Source organism: Juglans regia, chromosome 8 (genome assembly GCF_001411555.2).
Source record: "Juglans regia cultivar Chandler chromosome 8, Walnut 2.0, whole genome shotgun sequence".
NCBI classification, from domain to species: domain Eukaryota; kingdom Viridiplantae; phylum Streptophyta; class Magnoliopsida; order Fagales; family Juglandaceae; genus Juglans; species Juglans regia.
Window position 1 is genome coordinate 28,041,786 of NC_049908.1, and position 22,910 is coordinate 28,064,695.

A 22,910-nucleotide genomic window follows, 5' to 3' on the forward strand; every position below is an offset into this window, starting at 1 on the left:
TTTAGGGCATATATAAATATATATATATATATATATATCCGTTGGAGCTTATGGGTTATCATTTGAGTTAAGGAGATCATGTGTTTTGGTAAGATTAGTAGCTCATAGCTTTGGATCATTTTTTATTATGTAAAAAGAATATTAGTGCAATCTCTAGTGTAAGGTAAAATTGTGAAACCTGTAAAACTTGGACTAGTATGATCTTGTTATTCTAATTTGGGTACAAGTTAAGAATTATAAATTTGTAGATGGATACCAATTTAGGATGTTTTTCTTGAGTAGAAAAGATTGTTAATAAAATTGAATTACGGACATATTTATTAGGAATCAATAAAAGCTTAACAGATATTTACATTCCTACAATCAGTTTTCTGTTAATCTATTGTTTTGCTAAAGCCTTTTAGGATCATTCCTGGCAACTAATGTTCAAGAAGTTTTTTTAAGCTAATTATTGTATGGTAATTGAGGTGCATTTATATGTGGCTCAAAATGTCCAAGGAGGTGTAACATTTTCATATGTTTTTGGGTAAGTTTTATTAAACCTTGTTGAGCTACAACAAATCTACAAGTTTCAATAGGCTCATATTTGCCTGACTTAGTGAATTTCTTACTTGGTTGCTTATTTTGCTAATGGTTATTTATCAAATTTAGTATAATTTGAGTTGTAAGATTTAAAATTTAAAATTTATTTTTGAAATCAAGTTATGTCACGTGTGAATGGTATATATGTAGTGTAAAAATTTTTAAATATAAAAAAATAATGTTTCACGAGTAATATAAATAATATGACATAATGTTCTTAATATATATATATATAAATTAATCAGAAAACGTGGCCATCCAATTCTTATCACAGGAGACCAAGGCCAACATGTTTGTTTCTGGGGCTACCAGACTGATGTTAAGATATTTTCATAATGATAAGTCAGCACACGTGTGATGCCATGATAGGTCTTGAGTTTAGATAAGGTTGTTAATATTAATGGTTGGTCGTCCCGCCGTGATAGGCCGTGAAATCAAGGAAACGTCAAATAATGATAAAACTGTGTACGTTCTTGATCGTTGACTTAGTGGACTATAAACAACGAGTCTACGACTTTTGTGGAAACAAAAAAAGAAGAGAGGTCGACGAGCTTCATTGTGATCTCCTCGCTTCATCAGGTGATCTTACTGAGAAGTTAGAGACGGTGCGCGCGCGGCGACCAAAACCGAAAGCGTTTGTTTGTTTGGGTAAGCAAAACATTCACCATCAGCTTCTTTTTTCTCTCTTTTTTAATCTGTTCCATAATATTCTGTTTTATTTATTTTTTTTATTCAATTATTCACAATAGGTAACCCAACATGTGAAATATTTAATTAAATGAGATTAAAATGTAGAGTTAATTAAGATTCGAACTCAAGACCTAATTTACTCTGATACCATATAAAATCTTCACTTATTCTAAAAACTTAAATTCATAGAAAAATATAAATTTTATTATTTATTTTATATATTAATATAAATAAAATAAAATAAAATAATTTCAGTATCCAAACGTTCCCAACATTTGATAGTGGATGGTCTCGATACTGGTGTTAGTGCCACCCTAAATTTATTTCTTAATGAGGTACCACTAGTGATGCTGTGAAAGGTTAAGTACGACTTTTGTGCAACAAAAGAAAAAAAAAATGGGTGAAAGGAGGTGAGCTTCGTTGTCTCAGTTTGATCACTGGCTTCATCGGTTCTGTATCTGGGAGAAGTTAGAGACATACGGAGGCGCTACCAAAAGCGAAAGCGTTTGTTTGGGTAAGCAAAACACTACTCACTATCACTATCGTAATCTCGATCTGTAACATCAATTATCTTTTATTTTAATCACTAATTACTTTGATTTTGTAATTATCATCAGACTACTCATCTAATCTCATCATGATCTAATGATCTCATCAGGATGATCAGATCACACCCAATTGAAGTTAGTCTTAATAATTAGCCCCGTCTATATGGGTCTATTTCCATGCATATATGCTATGATCTGGACCTCTAATTTGTTTTGAATAAATTGATATTAATTTATTAGGATATAGACATTAATTTTTATGTGTACTATAAATAATATATAGTATGAAATAGTTAATTCTATTGTAGTCAGTACGTACTCTTCTTTGTGTAAGTTGCTGCAGGCAGGAAGCTGGAAGCCAAATAATTATATAAGAAGCTTAATTGTGAGATGGAAAAATCAAGAATTCAACAAAAAGTGGCAACTACTACTTCAGTACTCACAAATGCAAATCAAAATGCTGAAGAAATTCATCAAATATTAGATCAGGAAGCTGCAAACACTTTGAGTCGTGGAAATCAACATAGAGAGTTGGTAATTAGCATCAAAGAAATGGTTGAAAGCCGCTTGGACCCTCTCCCTTATCATCAAACGATCGAGTACTGCTGTATCTACAGGATTCCAGTTAGTCTTCTCAAACTGAATGAAGAAGCCTACACTCCTCAGGTTATATCGATAGGACCGTTCCACCATGGCACCAAAAGATTAGAAACCATGGAAAAGTTGAAACTGAAATATTTTCAGAGATTCCTGCAGCAGACTGACTTCAACGTGGAGATTTTAGTAAACGCCATAAAGCTGCATGAAGAAAGTGTGCGTAGTTGTTACGCAGAAACCATCAAGTTTAGCAGTGACGATTTCGTTAAACTAATTTTGGTTGATGGGATCTTTATAATTGAATTTTTCTACGGATTGATATGGTTCAAAGGATCAAATAGTGTTATTCGTCAGAACAATATACTGTTAAACCCAATATCTTGGCACGCAATTACGTTGGACTTGCAGTTACTTGAAAATCAACTTCCTTTCTTTGCTCTTGAGATATTATTCAGCCTTGCATATGCATCGGATGATGAGCATCCTTCCTTCACTTCACTTGCAATTAAGGTTTTTGAGATTGAGGACATTAGAGATCAGGAATTTTCAGGAAATCTTGGAGATCAGCAACCAATTAGACACTTTGTTGATTTGACTAAAGCATTTTTTCTTCCATCATCCAGAAAGCTTTTGTCACCAAATGAAAATAATGATCTTGCTAGATCAGCTGATCATTTATATACTGTAAGCCATTTGTATGAGGCTGGAGTGAAGTTTAACGTGAGATCATGCAAATGCTTGCTTGACCTAACAAGACACTATGTTGATTTGGCCAGAGCATTTTTCCATCCATCATCCAGAAAGCTGCTAGTGACACTGCATGAAAGTAATGATCTTCCTTGTGCTGATCATTTATATTCTGCAAGCCAGTTGTACGAGGCTGGAGTGAAGTTTAAAGTGAGCTCAAGCAAATGCTTACTTGACCTAAAATTCACCAACGGAACTTTGGAAATTCCAAGCATTTATCTTGATAACGAGACAGAGACTACTTATCGAAACATCCTAGCATTTGAGCAATGCCATTATCCACATGATTCACATTTTACAGACTACATTGTGCTATTGAGTTTCCTAATCAACACTCCCAAAGATGCAGACTTACTTATTAGAAAAGGAATCATCATTAATTGGCTTGCAAACAGCAATTCAGTGGCATCTTTTATCAATAATCTGGGGACGAATATTGTATATTATAGCCGGAAATCTGCTTATTGTGGTTTGTTTCGAGATTTGAATGCATTCTATAGGAACACTAAGCATACTTGGAAGGCTACCTTGAAACGTGATTATTTCGGCACTCCTTGGAAAATAACTTCTACTGCAGCTGCTATTACCTTCTTGCTGCTCACTCTCGTACAAACTATATGCTCCATCATCCAATTTGTGAAGATGTGAAGAAGCTTTGTGCATGAAATTCTGGTAGGACATCACATTTTATTTTACTCCTCTCGTTTAGAAGTTAATTTGTTAGATTGCTAGCAACAGCTTGGAAAATTTGAACATAACATGCACAAAGATAAGTGCTACTTGAAATAATATGCCTTATCATGACTTTCTTTTTCTATTAATACAGAGCCTTAGCTCTGAATGTTGTATAAATACCCCCGCTTTACAAAACATTTACTGCACTAATATCTTCTAACTTCCCACATCTTCATTCTTTACTCTGTTGTTCATTTGCTGAGTTACAGATTGCTCTGTGATTTTCCAAACAACCCCCCCCCTCCCCCTGGCATTTGCTAGAACCACACGAGAGGCCTTGGATTCTATGATGATTTCTTTGTTGCTAAGTTGTGTTTTCTTCATTACTTACTCGGACAAGTTCTATAGCTACCAATGTGTACAAACGGTTTGATGAAATGCCTAAACCCAAGGCCGTGTACAACATACGCTCAGAATAAACAAACTCATAGCTCGATCTTCTCCCATCTGTGATTTACATGATGTCTGGTGAATTGTGTGATGTCAATGTTGTCTTTGCAATCAAGTTCGGTCAAAGAGGATTTAGACTTAGTTCAATTATTAAATTGTTAAATTGTTTTTTTTTTTTTTTTTTGCAGGAGCACGTATATGGGCTGAGAATGGATAAAAGCAATAGGAGATTAATTAGCTAGTGATAGATCATAACATGAATTTCATGCAACAAGAGTGAAGGTCATGCTAGCTATCAACCTGATGGATTCGAATGAAGTGATTTGTGTGTCTTTGTTTCCTATTAACATACAATTTTATAGCTTTGTTATTATTGATATTGTTGGAATAATGGGCTTGTCTTCATGAGAATTTATTTATATTTGCTCTCATAAGTAATTATCTAGTTATATTTCTATATAATAAATTCTTTTTTATTGTCAATTACGGAACAGAGAAAATTACATTTGAACATAAAAAGTGAGGCCATTCAAATATTGGCTAAAAACCATTCGATTGTTTATTTTAATTTGATTAAGTTTTAATAATAGAATGTTTAGTTGTAAAAATAATCGAAAAATTACAATATATATTTGCATAAAGATTTGGGGATCAAATGATTATTATTTTTTTTTTTTGTTTTAAAATAGAATTATTGGTGTTCGAACAATTATTAGGGCTAAAGAAATTTCGTCTCAAAAAATTATATTTGAATGTTATTGTTGCCGTTTGAACACATATTAAGGACAAAAAATATTTCATCCCAAAAATTTCATCCCAAACAAAGTATTCATAATTTTCATTCATAATTGTTCAAAGGGAAACAAATATTATAAGACTTCCTTTAATTTTCCATTTTTGTTGAACAACCAAGTAGCGGGCGTAGACCGGACCAAGCCCGGTGAGAACCCAAGGCCTTAAAGTTATTTGGCTTTCTCAGTTCTCAGTGGAGTCTCCACTGAGATTTATGCTTGGTCCCGCATCCACCTGCTACAATGAGTAATGCTGTGATATCAACGAAACGTCAAATAATGATAAAACTCAGTACGTTCTTGATCGTTGAGTACTCAGTCCATGCAGTACTCTAAACTACGAGTCTACGACTTTTGTGGAAACAAAAAAGAACAGAGACGAGCTTTTCATTGTCATCTCCTCGCTTCATCAGTTGATCTTACTGAGAAGTTCGAGATGGTGCGCGCACGCGGCGGCCAAAACCGAAAGCGTTTGGTTTGGGTAAGCAAAACATTCATCATCACCTTCTTTTTCTTTCTTTCTTATTTTGTTCCATAATTCTCCTATTTTTATAGCTTATAGTATTGAGAATCATTTATTATTTTACTCAGTTGTTCACCCAAGTTAGTCTTGAGCCACGCCTATATGGATAATCTATCTATATATATATGGGTTAATTATTTCAATGCCTTTTCTAACCGTAATCTAATTCCAAATGAAAAGTGCTACAATCACAAATTAATAGGTTCCATAAAAATTAATTCACAGACTGACATGACATTATATGATACGTTGGATCTACTTTATAATAAAAATAATTTTATAATCTGATGTACCAACCAAATCACATCAATTAATTTGTGAGTTTACTTTTATATGATTCATTTGTCGTCAAAGCATTTCTTGTTCCATATATGCTATTTGGACCTCTTTGTTTTGAATATTGAGATATTAATTAATTAGGATATAGACAGTAACTTTTAGGAAAATACTTCAACCACAAAATGAATATGTAAATAAAAATTCACAAACTGACGTGGTTTGATGTGATATATCAATTTTTAAAGTTATTTTTATGTGAAGTACTAGATCTAAAGAATTTCATAAAATCACGTCAATTTGTGAATATATTTTGTGTAATATCTTTGTGTATGTAGATGATTTTTTACCTCAAGAAACAAGAAAATAATAATAATAATTAAAAGATGATGAATGATATTTTTATTATATGTTTAAGCTTACAAATATATATTTATTACATATGGACTATCACTTTATCTATATGTGAGAGCCAAATGTTAGCTTTGCATTAATTTGATCCACGTGTATATATATGGATAATCTATATATATGGGTTAATTATTTCAGGGGCTTTTCTGACCGTAATCTAATTTATTAGGATACAGACATTATAAATTTTTATGTGTAGTTAGGTCATCAGCTAATGCAGTACTCAACTTGTTGATTAATTTGGGTATTTATTTTTCTAGGTGATGATCTATAAATAATATATAATATGAAATAGTTAATTCTATTGTAGTCAGTACGTACGTACTCTTCTAGTACTCTTCTCATTTGTGTAAGCAGGCCGGGAGCTGGAAGCTATTAATTAATTGTATTATAAGAAGCTTAATTGTGAGATGGAAAATTCAACAATTCAACAAAAAGTGGCAACTACTACTGCTTCAGTACTGATCACAAATGCAAATCAAAATGCTGAAATTCATCAAATATTGGATCAAGAAGCTGCAAATACTTTGTATTCTGGAAATCAACATAGAGAGTTGGTAATTAGCATCAAAGAAATGGTTCAAAGTTGCTTGGACCCTCCCTTATCAGCCAACGAGTGTTGTATCTACAGGATTCCAGCTAACCTTCGCAAATTGAATGAGGAAGCCTGCACTCCTCAGGTTATATCGATAGGACCTTTCCACCATGGCTGCAAAAGATTAGAACTCATGGAAAAGTTGAAACTAAAATATTTTCAAAGATTCTTGCAACGGACTAGCTTCAACGTGGAGAGTTTAGTAAATGCCATAAAGCTGCATGAAGAAAGAGTGCGTGGTTGTTATGCAGAAACCATCGAGTTTAGCAGTGATGATTTCGTGAAACTAATTTTGATGGATGGAATCTTTATTATTGAATTTTTCTACAGAGAAGGGTTCCAAGAATTAAGTAGTGTTATTCGTGAGAACCATATACTAGTAAACTCAATATCGTGGCAGGCAATCAATATGGACTTGAGGTTACTTGAAAATCAACTTCCTTTCTTTGTTCTTGACATATTATTCAACCTTGCATATGCACCAAATGATGAGTCAGTGCATCCTTCCCTCACTTCGCTTGTAATTGAGGTCTTTGGCACCTTTCAAGATCATAAATTCCCTAGAAATTATCTTGAAGTGCAACCCATTAGACACTTTATTGATTTGACCAAAGCATTTTTCGTTCCATCATCTAGAAAGCTATTAAAGTCACCACCTGAAAGTAATGATCTTGGGAGATCAACTGATCATTTATATATTGCAAGTCAGTTGTACGAGGGTGGAGTAAAGTATAAGCTTATAAGATCATGCAAATGCTTACTTGACCTGACAAGACACTTGAGAAACTTGGTTGGTTTGGCTAGAGCATTTTTCCTTCCATCATCCAGAAAACAAGTGCTATCAGATGAAAGTAATGATCTTCCTAATGCTAATCATTTATGTACTGCAAGCCAGTTGTACAATGCTGGAGTGAAGTTTAAGGTGAGCTCAAGCAAATGGTTAGTTGACTTGACATTCACCAACGGAAATTTGGAAATTCCACGCATTTATCTTGATAATGATACAGAAACTATTTATCGAAACGTCATAGCATTTGACCAATGCCATTATCCACTAGATTCACATCTTACAGACTACATTGTGCTATTACAGTTTCTAATCAACACTCCCAAAGACGCGGAATTACTTATTAGAAAAGGAATCATCATTAATTGGCTTCCCAACAGCGGTGCAGTGGCATCTCTTTTCCAAAATCTGGACACGAATATATTATATCATCCTAGTACCTCTGCTTATCGTGGTTTGTTTCGAGATTTGAATGCATTCTATAATAACACTAAGCATACTTGGAAGGCTACATTGAAACGTGATTATTTCAGCACTCCTTGGAAAATAACTTCTACTGCAGCTGCTGTTACCTTATTGCTGCTCACTCTCGGACAATTTATATGCTCCATCATCCAACTTGTGAAGATGTGAAGAAGCTTTGTGCATGAAGTTCTGGTATGTAGAACATAACATTTTATTTTACTCCTCACGTTTAGAAATTAATTTGTTAGATTGCTAGCTATATCTTTGAAAATTTGAAAATAACATGCACAAAGATAAGTACTGCTTGAAATAATATGCCTTCTCTTCACTTTCTTTATCTAATAGTACAGACCCTCAACTCTGAATGCTGTATATATACACCCATTTTTACAAAACATATGCTGCACTAATATCTTCTAACTTCAGCACATCTTCATTCTTTTCTCTATTCTTCATTTGCTGAGTCACCAATTGCTTTGTGATTTTCCAAACCCACCCTTGCATTTGCTAGAACCACGCATGAGGTCTTGGATTCTATGTTGATTTCTTTGTTGTTAAGTTGTGTTTTCCTCATTGCTTACTCAAGACAAGTTCTATGGCTGTCAAATTATGATTTTTTTTTGTTTTTTTTTTTTTGGTAGGAACACTTATATGGTCTGGGGATGAGAATGGAGAAAATCAACAGGAGATTAAGCTAGTAATAGATCATGATATGAATTTGATGTAACAAGAGTGAAGGTCATGCTATCAACCCGATTGATGGATTCGAATGAAGTTATCTTGTGTGTCTTTGTTTCTTATTAATTAACATTTGTTATTATTGATACTGTTGGGATAATGGGCTTGTCTTCATGAGAATTTATTAATATTTGCTCTCATAATTAATTATCTTATTCTATTTCTACATAATAACTTCTTTTTTATTGTCAATGATGGAAGGGAAAAAAATTACATTTGAACACAAAAAGTGAGGCCATTGATCAAATATTGGCTAAAAAACCATTTGATTGTTTATTATTTGTCTAAGTTTTGACAATAGAATGTTCAATTGTAAAAATAATCAAAATTATTATTTTTTTTTTGTTTTAAAATAGAATTATTGGTGTTCAAACAATTATTAGGGCTAAAGAAATTTCATCTCAAAAAAAATTTTTTTAATGCTATTGTTGGCGTTTGAACACATATTAGCGACAAAAAAAATTTCATCCAAAAAAATCCACTCTAATGCTTTTGAACAAGTTGGAAAAATTTAATCCCAAAAAAAACTGTTTTGAGACGAAATTTTGAATTTTGGCAGTGAACTTTTGGGACAAATTGGGGATGGAATTGCTTTCGTTCCAAATTAATTTCTTTGTAGTGATTTTCATTATTCCATTTTTACAGTTTTACTGAACCAAATAGAGGGTGTAGCTTAAAAAAAAAAACCAAATAGAGAGTGTAGACCGGACCAAGCCGGGTGAGAACCCCAAGGCCATGAAGAAAGTTGATAGATGAGCTTGTACGTATCAACTTTTTGCTTTTGCAACTTTTGTAAAAGAAAGATAAATCTTTTATTTTGGTTTTGATTTTTTTTTTAATAATGATATTTGTATAAATATTTTACAATTCACTTGGATAATATTTTAAACTTTTTTTTTTTAATTAAAACCTCCAAAATAGCTGTAATATGACTAGGGACTGTGTTTTTGAGAATATTCTATCATAATTCTTGGAGTTCTTTTTGAATAAGCCTAGCATTGTATTTTTTTAAAAATATATTAATATTTCTTTTATTAACTTTTTTTTCTTTGAGAGTATTTTTTAAAATACTTCTTTCCTTTGTCAATCCTTAATTTGAGCCATTAATTTATAGTCAAATCGCGAAAAAATCAACATCGCAAGGTCTGATATTAACAAATGTTTGATGTAGAAAAGGAAAGAAATCCCACTAAGAGGCATATTTTAAATGAAAATATATTTATTGTGGTATGCAAGTATTTTTTATTATTTTTTAAAAAAAATGAATAAATCTAATATCTACATAAAAAAATTATTTTTTTAATAATAGACTCGGCATTTTTTTAAATTGGGTGTACAAGTATTGCTTTAGGATTGTATCTAGTGTTACAATTGAGAAAGAAAAATTATATTTATCATCTTTATACCATATATATGTTTTTATTTTTATTTTTTTATTTTAATATGTAGTATAAGAATGATGAGTAAAAGAACTCGTGAAAAAAAGTGAGAGAATGGTATTGAAAAGCATGGGGCCATGAATGGCTCATGAAATTGCCACCTCGAGGACCTACTACATCACATGGATTGGTGCAACAAATGCTCCTAAAATGTAACGTCTCTTGAGATAATAATTAAAAAAATAAAAAGATAATCATGCTGTCATAAGTTCATAACTATAGTATTGCCATCAAAAGAAAGAAAAGTCAAGACGTGTAGATAGAGTAAGATTAGGCAGCAGATGGATTCAGATTCATGCCATTGGAATTTGAATATTGGTAAGGATGTTAGAGCACCACTTGTCTTGGATCATTCTCACCATGTCTAGAACAAGTTTTTTCTATACAATTCTAATTTTACTATAATAGCAATTAATAAACACTCGTATAATACTTCATAGTTTTCATTCATATAAATTGTTCAAAGTCAAGACATTGCTGATAAAATGAAATGAAATAAGGGAAACAGATAGAGGGTGTAAGCCGGACCAAGCTGGGTGAGACTCCTCATTACATAATAATACATTAGTACTATAGACTTATAATGATTAGTTATTATGAATCATGATTAATATAACTTATAAGTTTATAACTATATAATAGACTATTAGTATTAATATTAGACTATTAGTAATATCGTATAGCTATATGTTAGTAATATACTAATATTAGTTATAGTGATTTAGTATAAATTATAACTATATTAGTATAACTATAACTATTAACTATAGTCTTAGTCTATATTAGACTATTAGTATATATATATATATATATATATATATATTTAATACCATATTAGAGTCTAGATGTAGAGTCTAGACTATTAATATAATACTTGTATTAGTATAAATATTACTATTAGTAGGGCTGTACAGGAACCGCCGGAACCGACCGTGAACTGATCAGACCGACCGCCAGAGCACGGAACCGGCCGGAACCGGCAAAGAACCGGTCGGCGGTCGAGAGAAATTGAAGGAAAACCGATATCGGCGGTTCGGCGTCGGTTTGAACCCCTGGAAAACCGCTGAACCGGCCGATCCGGTCTATTTATATATATTTTTAATATATGTATATAAAACGGCGCCGTTTCACTTATAATAAGTGAAACGGCGCCGTTTTAAAGCTTGAAAGTTAAAAAAAAATTAAAATAGAACGGCACCGTTTGGCTTAAAAGCCAAACGGCGCCGTTTTAAGATGAATTAATAACCCCCCCCCAGGCCCCTCTTCTTCTTCCCCGCGTCATCTTCTTCCTCCTACCCTCTGCAACTCTCTTCTTCTTCCATGGCAGCGACGGCGAGACAGTTCCTCCTCCTTCACAGAAAACGCCGACGGTGGACCGAAGACCGCGCCGACGCACGTCGAGACCGATATGATCGGTTTTTTATCCCCAAACCATCGGTTTCGGCCGGTTCAGCCTACCCATAACAGACGTCGGTGGTGTCTCGGTTTTGCACCGAAACCGACACAGAACCCATCGGTGTACAGCCCTAACTATTAGTATAAAATTATAAATATTAGTATTAGTTAATAATTACTTAATAGTGATTAGTGAGTCACTGAATTATATACTAATACTATATATTATACTATTATAGTGTTACTGTTACAACTGCATATAGACTTATAGTATGTGTATATAATATATATATTATAATGATATAATGATACTAATATTATATATTATATAATAATACATTAATACTATAGACTTATAATGATTAGTTATTATGAATCATGAGTAATATAACTTATAACTATATAATAGAATAATAGTACTAGTATTAGTATTAGACTATTAGTAATATAGTATAGCTATATGTTAGTAATATACTAATATTAGTTATAGTGATTTAGTATAAGTTATAACTATATTACTATATCTATTACTATTAGTATTTTTTTTTAATACCTTATTAGAGTCTAGAAGTAGAGTCTAGACTATTAATAATTTAATATAATACTTGTATTAGTATAAATATTAGTATTACTATAAAATTATAAATATTACTATTAGTATAAAATTATAAATATTAGTATTAGTTAATAATTACTTAATAGTGAGTTAGTTGATAGGATTAGGTTAATTGGTCAAATGAAAATTATATACTTAATATATATAAATTTTTAAATTATATATATTTAATTCAGTCCGGTCCGGTACGGAAAACCACCGGACCGAATTCATTCGGTCTTTTGAATTTTAGACCGGACCTGACCGGAACCACTCCCAGTCCGGTCCTGTCCGGACTGAATTGGCCAGTCCGGTCAATTTTTCTGATCCGGACCGCTCGATTTTCACCTCTAACCCGGCACAAAGGGCTATAAAGCCCAATGACCGCGACAATGTTATTTTTATATATATCTAATAAACAAAAAAAAAAATTGAGAAATGGAAAAAAGGAGGTGGACGTTGGAGGCATGAGGGGTTGGAGACGCTAGAGACACCTTGTAGGCTGCACCTCGCCGAAAATACCCACACGGCTGCACCAGAACAAAGCAAGAATGCTCTCTGGTGCGGCAGCTACTCAATATTGAAGGAAAAAAAAAAGGATGGTAGGATTTTCTTCAACCCATTAAAAGCTTTGGGCCCATACTGGGTCATGACTTTGGCCCAAACTGAGAAAAATAAAAGGGGCAATAATATGTACGGGCCAGCATAATGGACCAAAATTCTGGCTCAGCCCAATAACCAAAAAATAAATAAGTCTGAAATTTGATTTTCTCTTATGTGCATGTTTTTTTTTTTTTTGGTTCAATAAATGCATGAATTATTTAACGTTGGTTTTTGGCTCTAAATTATTAATATGCCATATATAATGTTTATCCCATATAGAACAAATGGTTTGCACCAAAATTAAGAAAAAAATTGGTTGTCTAAAAGTACATAATTTTTCTAAATTTTGATAGAAAACCCATTAAACTCCATAGTAAAGATAAATATAATGAAGTGAACAATTTGTGTGTCAAGATCTATTCCCAAATGAAGATTTTGATGACATTACTAGTTCATCCATCAAAGTAATGTTGGAGTGAACAATTTTTTTTTCAAGATCTACTCTCAAATGATGATTTTGATGACACTATTAATTCATCCATCAAAATAAAAGTTGAGTGAACAATTTGTATGTCAATATCTACTCCCAAATGAGGATTTTTATAACATTACTAGTTCATCTTTCAAAGTAAAGTTAAAGTGAACAATTTGTATGCCAGAATTTATTACCAAAGAAGAATTCTAGTGATACAGCTAGTTCATCCACATAATTTAAGGATGGAAGGAACACTTTGGTCATTTAGAGTTTACTCCTAAAAGAGAATTCTAATGATACAGCTAGTTTATCCACAAAACTTAAAATTAGAAAAAACATTTTGTGTATTGAGATTCACTCCCAAAATAGGGATCTCAATGACACTATTAGTTCGTCCATAATAGTTTAAAAGCTGTTATTGTTTATGAATATCAAACTCAAAACATTAATATGATTAAAATATTTTTCTTCAGTAAGTATATGAATATCTTTATAAGGTTTCTTGTATAAAATGGACTCTAGTTTAAAGAAACGTGAACATTTTAAATTTATACTAATAGTTTTAGACTCTGATTTATTATTCATTTTAAATTTAACATTAATTATTATTGAGAATAGTGATAAGGATTAAAAAAATATAATGTTTAAGAAAATTGAATTAATTACTACATATTAAATTATAGAAATTTTTTAATTTTATATAGAATAATTTATTCCAGATGCATTATTATTTAATTAAAATAATAAGATATAAACAAATTGGTGTTAAAAGTCTCATTTTAATATTATGTAATATATTGTTTTTAATTAGAAAACGTGCCCATCCAACTTTCCAATTCTTCTCACAGAGACGAAGGTCACGGGCGCTCCCTACACGTGATGCTTTTATTTTTTCGAGGACACCTAGATTCCATATTCACCGAAGAAAATACCGCTGGCTCTATTATATATTTTTTGATGTGTTTTTTTTATAATTATTTTTATATATATTTTTTAACAATTTTAAATATTTAAAATAATAAAAAAAATTATAATATTATTAAAAAATACTTCTTTAATCAAGATTAAAGAAGTATTTTATTTCGTGATTAAGGAAGTATTTTTTAATAATATTATAATTTTTTTTTATTTTATGATTAAGGAAATATTTTTTAATAATATTATAATTTTATTTTATTTTTTTAAAATATTAAAAAATATTAAAAAAATTTCTATTAAAAATAACTGTAAAAAAACCATCAAAAAACACATGCTAAAGCCAATGGTGGCTTCCAGCATTACTCATTGAAAAATAATAAAGTTATTATTTTCTTCCTACATATTTATTATATTTTTATATTTAATTTTTTTAATTTTAATTAATAATTAAGAAAATAAATATTAATAAAATTATATATATTTTTTAATAGCCAAATTTGTCATGTACGTTGTGTGGTATGCTATGAGGAATCAACCTCCAAATAGATTTATTCTTATTTTAAAGTTCTACGACAAAATTATTTTTAAACTAACATTTATCAAATTCGAATATGTAAATATTTATCATATTAATAAAATTGTGATACCATAAAATCGCTAACTAATGGCTAGGATTCAAAGAAACCCGTCAAGTATTAGAAATTTCAATAGAAATTAAATAAATTGATTTACTCTCCACCAAAATCACTTTAAAATGATCCCATGACTACTAAAATAGTCTCATTTCTAGTAAGTTATTTTCATATTTTTAGCCATACATGATATAAGATTTGGGAAAAAATAAAATAGTAAAATAATTATTAAAACACATACATTTTGCAATTGTGAATTCTCGTAATTTTTTTTACATGCGGAGAGTATTTGATAGAAATTTTCAACTTATCCATTTACACAGTATTTTTATATCGTGAGATGGATAATTATAAGTTTATCTATAGATAAGCTAACATCTCAAATTTTGAAGCATTGCTTTTTTCCATCTTTCATTAATATAAAAAATAATAATTAATAATGTTTAACAAGTAATTATCTTTTTTTTAAATTATTCAGAATTTAATATTATGTAATATATATATTTTTAATTAGAAAACGTGCCCTATCCAACTTTTCGGATGTGTTTGCATGTTAAAGTGAGTTGAATTGAGATAATAAAATATTGTTAGAATATTATTTTTTAATATTATTATTATTTTAAAATTTAAAAAAGTTGAATTGTTTATTATATTTTATATTGAAATTTAAAAAAATTCATATAATGATAAGTTGAGATGAGTTTAAAATCCAAACTCACCCGAATTTTCTCACAGAGACCAAAGTCACGAGTGCTCCCCACACGTGATACTTTTGTTTTTTCGAGGACAAGATTCCTTCTTCACCAATTGATGTTAACTGTTAAGATACTTTCAAAATGATGGTGTGATAGGTTTTGAGTTTAGTCGAGGTGTTGAATATTGCAGCTTGTCCGGTATCCAGCCACCATGCATGAGTAACACTGTGATAGGTGAAATCAACGAAACATCCGGATAGATCTCTTTTCTTGATAGTTAACTCCACTCGAACAGTACGAGCGTCTTTGTCTGGATCCGTTTGATCACTCGACTTGCTTCATCGGTTCTTTCATCTGTAAGTCTGAGAAGTTAGAGACGGCGGCGACCAAAAGCGAAAGCGTTTGTTTGGGTAAGGAAAACACAACATGAGCAACCTCTTTCAATTTTCTGACTGAACCAATCACATTCACATTGTAGTAGTACCATGATCAATTATCTTTTATCTTATTATTCAATAATTACTTTGATTTTGTAATTATCATCAGACTACTGATGATCACACGATGATTACCCAATTCAAGTTATAAGTGATCTTAATTAGCCCCGTCGTCTATATATATATATATATATATATATGGATCTAATTTCATGCATATATATGTGCTATAGATCTGGACCTCTTTGTTTTGAGTATTGAGATATTAATTTATTAGCTAGAATATTGACATTTTTATGTATAGTTAGTTCATAAGCTAATGCACTCAATTCGTTGCATACAAAATTGATGCATGGCTTGCTTGTTGATTTCGGTATTATTACAAATAATATATATATATATATATATGTATTTATAATATGATATGGTTAATTTACTTTGAATGACTGATCATACATAATGGGGTTTTAATTTAAATTCGGCCCATATTTTTATAATATAATATAGGTGTATTGTAGTCAGTACGTACTCTTCTTAATTTGTGTAAGCAGCAGGCCGGGAGCTGGAAGCCAATTAATTAATCAAGAAGATTAATTGTGAGATGGAAAAATCAACAAGTGATCAAGAAATTCAACAAAAAGTGGAAACTCCTTCAGCCACAAATGGAAATCAAAATCATGCTGAAATTCAACAATGGGATCAGGAAGCTGCGAACACATTGAGCAGTGGAAATGGAAATCAACATAGAGATCATCAGTTGGTAAATAGCATCAAAGAAATGGCTGCAAGCTTGGAGCCACCCTTATCATCAAAAGAGTGTTGTATCTACAGGATTCCAACTTTTCTTCGCAAATTAAATGAGGAAGCCTACACTCCTCAGGTTATATCAATAGGGCCTTTCCACCATGGCAGCAAAAGATTAGAACCCATGGAAAAGTTGAAACTGAAATACTTTCAGAGATTCCTACAGCGGATTGACTTCAACGTGGAGATTTTAGTAAACGCCATAAAGCTAAATGAAGAAAGTGTGCGTAGTTGCTATGCAGAAACCATCAAGTTTAGCAGTGACAATTTCGTGAAATTAATTTTGGTGGATGGGATCTTTATTATTGAATTTCTCTACGGATTCTGGTTCCAAGGATTAAATAGTGTTATTCGTGAGAACCATGTACTGTTAAACCCAATATCGTGGGGGGTAATTATGTTGGACTTGGAGTTACTTGAAAATCAACTTCCTTTATTTGTTCTTGGGATACTATTCAACCTTGCATTTGCACCGGATGATGAGCATCCTTCCTTCACTTCGCTTGCAATTAGGGTCTTTGAGGACATTAAAGGTCAGAAATTTCCTGAAAATCTTGGAGAGCAACCAATTAGACACTTACTTGATTTGACTAAAGCATTTTTACTTCCATCATCCAGATCAAAGCTATTGCCATCACATGAAAGTAATGATGATCTTGCTAGATCAGCTGATCATTTATATTCTGCAAGCCAATTGTACAAGGCTGGAGTGAAGTTTATGGTGAGATCATGTAAATGCTTACTTGACCTGACCAAACACTCTGCTGATTTGGCCAGAGCATTTCTCCGTCTATCATCTAGAAAGCTAGTGTTACCACATGAAAGTAAAGATCTTCTTAGTGCTGATCATTTATATACTGCAAGTCAGTTGTACGAGGCTGGAGTGAAGTTTAAGGTGAGCTCAAGCAAATGCTTACTTGACCTAAAATTCACCAACGGAACTTTGGAAATTCCATGCTTGGAACTGAATAATCAGACAGAGACTAGTTATCGAAACGTCATAGCATTTGAGCAATGCCACCATCCATATGATTCACATTTTACAGACTATATTGTGCTTTTGAATTTCCTAATTAAAACTCCCAAAGACGTGGATTTACTTGTTAGAAAAGGAATTATCATTAATTGGCTTGCCAACAGCTATGCAGTGGCATCTTTTTTCAACAATCTGGGCACGAATATTGTATATCAAAGCACAGAATCTGCTTATGGTGGTTTGTTTCGAGATTTGAATGCATTCTATAATAACAGTAAGCATACTTGGAAGGCTACCTTGAAACGTGATTATTTCGGCACTCCTTGGAAAATAGCTTCTACTATAGATGCTGTTACTTTATTGCTGCTCACTCTCATACAAGCCATATGCTCCATCATCCAAGTTGTGAAGATGTGAAGAAGCTTTGTGCATGAAATTCTGGTAGGACATAACATTTTATTACTTGTTAGATTGATTGCTACAACTTGGAAAATTTGAACATAACATGCACATAGATAAGCACTACTTGAAATAATATGCCTTATCTTCACTTTCTTTATCTAATAGTATAAAGCCTCAGCTCTGAATGGTGTATATATACACCCATTTTTACGAAACATATACTGCACTAGTATCTTCTAACTTCAACACATCTTCATTCTTTACTTTGTTCATCTGAGTTACCGATTACTTTGTGATTTTCCAAACCCACCCTTGCATTTGCTAGAACCACGCATGAGGTCTTGGATTCTATGGTGATTTCTTTGTTGTTAAGTTTTGTTTTCCTCATTGCTTACTCAAGACAAGTTCTATGATGGCTGCCAAATTATGATTTTTTTTATTTTTATTTTTATTTTGCAGGAACACTTACATCGGCTGGGGCTGAGAATGGAGAAAATCAATAGAAGATCAAGCTAGTGATAGAACATGATATGAGTTTCATGCAACAAGAGTGAAGGTGATCATGCTATCAACCCGATGGATTCAAATGCAGTGATTTAATTTGTGTGTCTTTGTTTCTTATTAACATACAATTTTTTAGCTTTGTTATTATCGATACTGTTTGGATACTGGCCGGGCTTGTCTTCATGAGAATTTATTTATATTTGCACCCATAATTAATTATCTTGTTGTATTTCTATATAATAATTTCTTTTTTATTGTCAATTACGGAACGGAGAAAATTACATTTGAACATAAAAAGTGAGGCCATTCAAATATTGGCTAAAAAACCATTTGATTGTTTATTATAATTTGTCTAGTTTTAACAATATATAGAATGTTCAGTTGTAAAAATAATTGGAAAATTAGAATATCTATTTGCATAAAGATTTGAGGATCAAATTATTATTATTTTTTATATTTTAAATAGAATTAGTGGTGTTCAAACAACTATTAAGGATGAAGAGATTTCGTCCCAAAAAATTATGTTTGAATGGTATTATTGGTGTTTGAACACATATTTTTTAGGAACTTTTCGAACAAATTGGGGATGGAATTATTTTTGTCTGCCTCGTTTGTTTTCAGGAAATTTTTCAATTCATCTCATCTCATCTAATCATTACAATTTTTTCAAATTTTAATACAAAATAAAATAAACAATTCAGCTTTTTCAAATTCTAAAATAAAAATAATATTAAAAAATATATTCTAACAATATTTTATTCAATTTTTAAACTTTAATCTCAATTCATCTCATTTATAAAAACAAACGAGGCGTAATTTTGGAGATTCTAAATGGTTTGGATTCAGAGATGAGTTGAGATAGTTCATAAATAGTAGAATAAAAGTTAAATTATTTATTATATTTTGTGTGAGAATTTGAAAAAGTTAAATTATTTATTATATTTTATGTGAGAATTTAAAAAAATTATAATAATGAGATGAGATAAATTGAAATGAATTTTAAATACAAACGAGGTCAAAATGAAAAGTTTTTGGAACAAAAATACTTGTCCTTCTAAAAGAAGTTTTGTTGCAGTAATTTTCATTATTCCACGATATGGTACGAAATGATGGATAGATAAGTAAAAATTAATAAATAGCTTTTCAGTCCTTGAATGTTACACCAGAGATGATGAAAAAATAAATAATAAGTGACATTTTTTTCTTTAAAATTTATAATCTTACTATAATAGCAATAGATAAACACACGGCTTCATAATTTTCATTCATAATTGTTAAAAGTCAGGACGTTGTTGATTTGAGACTGACTTTAATTTTCCCTTTTTACAAACAACTAAGCTACGTTTGGAATATGGAAGCAGCTGAGTTTAAATTTAAGCCTAACCTAACATTTAATAATATAGCTCCTAAATAACTAAATATTATTTAACTTAAGACTTATTTATACGTGAGACTCATAATTTTTTTTAACTTAACAACTATTTATACGCATGATTTATAACTTTTTTTTAATTTATCATAAATACATTTAAATTTATCTTAATATTTAAATACATCTAAATTTATCTTAAATAAATTCTATAAAATTTATAATATTATCTTAATTTATTATTATTTATAAAAAATTTAACTCATTTTAATTCAACTCAATATACAAACTAAACCTAAATAGAGGGTGTAGACCGGACCAAGTCAGATGAGAACCCCAAGGCCATGAAGAAAGTTGACAGATAAGGTCGTATCAACATTTTGCTTTTGTAACTTTTGTAAAAGAAAAATGCATCTTTTATTTCGGTTTTCAATTAACTTTTTGCTTTTGTAACATATATATATATATATATATATATATTATATTAATATATATATATCTAACTAACACCGTGTTAGTAATACGTAATATTTTTATATATTAAAATCAATGAAAATATTACGTGTTACTAACACGGTGTTAATTAGATATATATATATATATATATATATAAAAGATGTGCCCAATCTTACCTTCTTATTGTCTTGTTCACCATGGATATATATGGCGAGGGATGATATTTAGCATACATTTTATATATTTTAATAATATTTTTTTATTTTATTAAACAAATTGAGTTGTTATTCTTATCATCTATAAACTACATATTTATTATACAAAAAATAAAATAAAATTAAAATAGATGTAGCGTGTAATGTTTAATGATGATAAATAGAATTATTCATTTTAAATTGGGTTGAACTCATTACTCTCAGTCATGGAGATCATGGGGTATGAAGAATTAGGTAGTGGGAATGCAATTTTGATAAAGACGACAAGGAGTGTAAACATCATGATGAACCAACAACTAAATTAATAATAGAAAATCTTGCGCTAAGAAAAAAAAAACCCTATTCTTGTTCTGTCCCTTTTCTCTCTACACAGTCCCCCTTCAAAAATCTCAGATCAGAGGAGGGGGTAAGAGCTTTGGCTCCTCCCTCCCTCCATTCCTCCTTCATCCCTTCCCCCTCTCTCCTCTCTAGTTTTTCTTTTATTTTTTTGGTTTCATTTGTTTTTTTGTTCACAATAGGGCGAAATGCAGATCTGTTATTCTCTGGAGCTAGGTGACCACCACGCACCCCATCGCAAGATTCTTAAAACGCCAATCCTTTAGACGGACAAATAATCTCATCAAATGGAGTGGCGTGTGAGCCACAAGCGAGGCCCAAAGTGCACATGTGACATCCACACATCACCGCAAGGGGAGCTCTATCTCCGCCACACACGGCTTTTCTAGAACCTGGGCCATCGGTTTCTTCAAACCTAACGTTCTGCCATACTTTTAGGATGGCGTGTGTCCCTCAAATACCAAGTCACGTACTTCTAGGATGTTTGCATTTTTATTTCTTCTAAGGTTGAAAATGCGGATATACAACTTTTCAAGCTATAATCTGCTATTTTTCCATGTATCTTTTACGTTTTCTGTTATCTCTTTTGTTTTAGGTTAAAAAAAAAAATACACAGTCTCTTAGATTTTGTCCATAAAGTGTGTTCTCTACTTCGTCTTAGATAGAGTGTAGGGTTGTTTAATTCTGTCTTACGACAGAATATGAGGTTTGTTAAATCTATCTTAGAACATAGTGCTGTCTCTCAGACGATTTTTCTGTAGAAAGTTACAGCAATGGACTAGACCATGTCAATTATAAACAAATTTGTGTATTGGAGAGCCTTAAAAACAGTAGTTGACTTGTATTCTGTATATCTTAAGTCAAAATTGTAATGTCTCGTTATAAATAAATGGAGTTTGTTCTACCTTAAAAAAGGAAAAATAACTAAATTAATGGAACAAGATTTTGAACCAAGCATAGTATACAAATCAATTCAATGGGGAGAAAATTAACCTATTAGAGAAGAAATCTTAGGTGCTGTTTGGATAGTGAGTTGAGATAAAAGTTGAAAGTTAAATAAAATATTATTATAATATTATTTTTTAATATTATTATTTTTTTAGAATTTGTAAAAATTGATTATTTTTATTATATTTTGTGTGGAAATGTAAGAAAGTTGTAACAATGAGATGAACTGAAATGAAACATTTCTTGTATCCGGATTAAGCCCCCGTTTGGATGATGAGATGAGATGAGATGGTTTTAGATAAAAGTTAAAAGTTAAATAAAATATTATTAGAATATTATTTATTAATATTATTATTGTTTAATGATTTGAAAAAGTTGAATTGAGATTTGAAAAATTGAATTATTTATTATATTTTGTGTGAAAATTCAAGAAATTTATAATGATGAGATGGTTTCTCAATTCAAACGGCCTAAATAATACTATTTTTTAATATTATTATTGTTTAGTGATTTGAAAAAGTTGAATTGAAATTTAAAAATTTTGAACTATTTATTATATTTTAGGTAGAAATTTGATAAAATTATAATAATAAAATAAGATGGTTTCTCAATTCAAACTGCCTAAATAGTACTTTTCTCCATTTTCCTGGAAGCCAAGCGGAGGTAAAAAAAAAAAGTGTTACAAAAAGCTTTAAGGTGGAAAAGAAAAGACATGTCGTTTTATAAAGAATTGAAAACGAATAAAAGAGGATAAAAAAGTGGCCCATGCAGGTCTCGAACCTGCGACCTTCGCGTTATTAGCACGACGCTCTAACCAGCTGAGCTAATAGGCCACA

The 22,910-nt window shown here is 31.0% G+C and overlaps 3 protein-coding genes and 1 non-coding gene across 8 annotated transcripts; 3 read left to right on the forward strand and 1 right to left on the reverse strand.

The window, feature by feature from the left end:
* Positions 1-1,070: 1,070 nt before the first annotated feature.
* LOC108987736 (UPF0481 protein At3g47200-like) lies at positions 1,071-4,734 on the forward strand. Of its 5 annotated transcripts, none has more exons than XM_035692916.1 (3): positions 1,071-1,786; positions 2,164-3,836; positions 4,478-4,734. In XM_035692916.1, exon 2 carries the CDS (start codon positions 2,211-2,213, stop codon positions 3,810-3,812), a length of 1,602 nt encoding a protein of 533 aa, XP_035548809.1. In that variant the 5' UTR covers positions 1,071-1,786; positions 2,164-2,210; the 3' UTR covers positions 3,813-3,836; positions 4,478-4,734. The 5 variants fall into 5 exon arrangements, with proteins under 5 accessions (XP_035548809.1, XP_035548811.1, XP_035548810.1 ...); XM_035692918.1 differs by having other exon boundaries at positions 2,155-3,836; positions 4,478-4,724; XM_035692917.1 differs by having other exon boundaries at positions 1,071-1,230; positions 1,618-3,836; positions 4,478-4,724.
* A 1,966-nt stretch (positions 4,735-6,700) lies between these two features.
* Positions 6,701-8,305, forward strand: LOC108999946 (UPF0481 protein At3g47200-like). The gene has a single exon (XM_018976814.2). The coding sequence runs from the start codon at positions 6,701-6,703 to the stop codon at positions 8,303-8,305; it is 1,605 nt and encodes a 534-aa protein (XP_018832359.2).
* A 7,481-nt stretch (positions 8,306-15,786) lies between these two features.
* Positions 15,787-18,816, forward strand: LOC118349285 (UPF0481 protein At3g47200-like). Its single transcript, XM_035693343.1, has 3 exons — positions 15,787-16,037; positions 16,619-18,285; positions 18,706-18,816. Exon 2 carries the CDS (start codon positions 16,666-16,668, stop codon positions 18,259-18,261), a length of 1,596 nt encoding a protein of 531 aa, XP_035549236.1. The 5' UTR covers positions 15,787-16,037; positions 16,619-16,665; the 3' UTR covers positions 18,262-18,285; positions 18,706-18,816.
* Positions 18,817-22,833: 4,017 nt separating this feature from the next.
* On the reverse strand, positions 22,834-22,907 carry TRNAI-AAU. The gene has a single exon. It is a non-coding gene; the product is annotated as a tRNA-Ile (tRNA).
* Between the last annotated feature and the right edge of the window lie 3 nt (positions 22,908-22,910).

What these genes read in the sequence shown, in the direction of transcription:
- LOC108987736 (XM_035692916.1), top strand. Translation starts at nt 2,211, where the DNA reads ATGGAAAAATCAAGAATTCAACAAAAAGTGGCAACTACTACTTCAGTA.
- LOC108999946 (XM_018976814.2), top strand. Translation starts at nt 6,701, where the DNA reads ATGGAAAATTCAACAATTCAACAAAAAGTGGCAACTACTACTGCTTCA.
- LOC118349285 (XM_035693343.1), top strand. Translation starts at nt 16,666, where the DNA reads ATGGAAAAATCAACAAGTGATCAAGAAATTCAACAAAAAGTGGAAACT.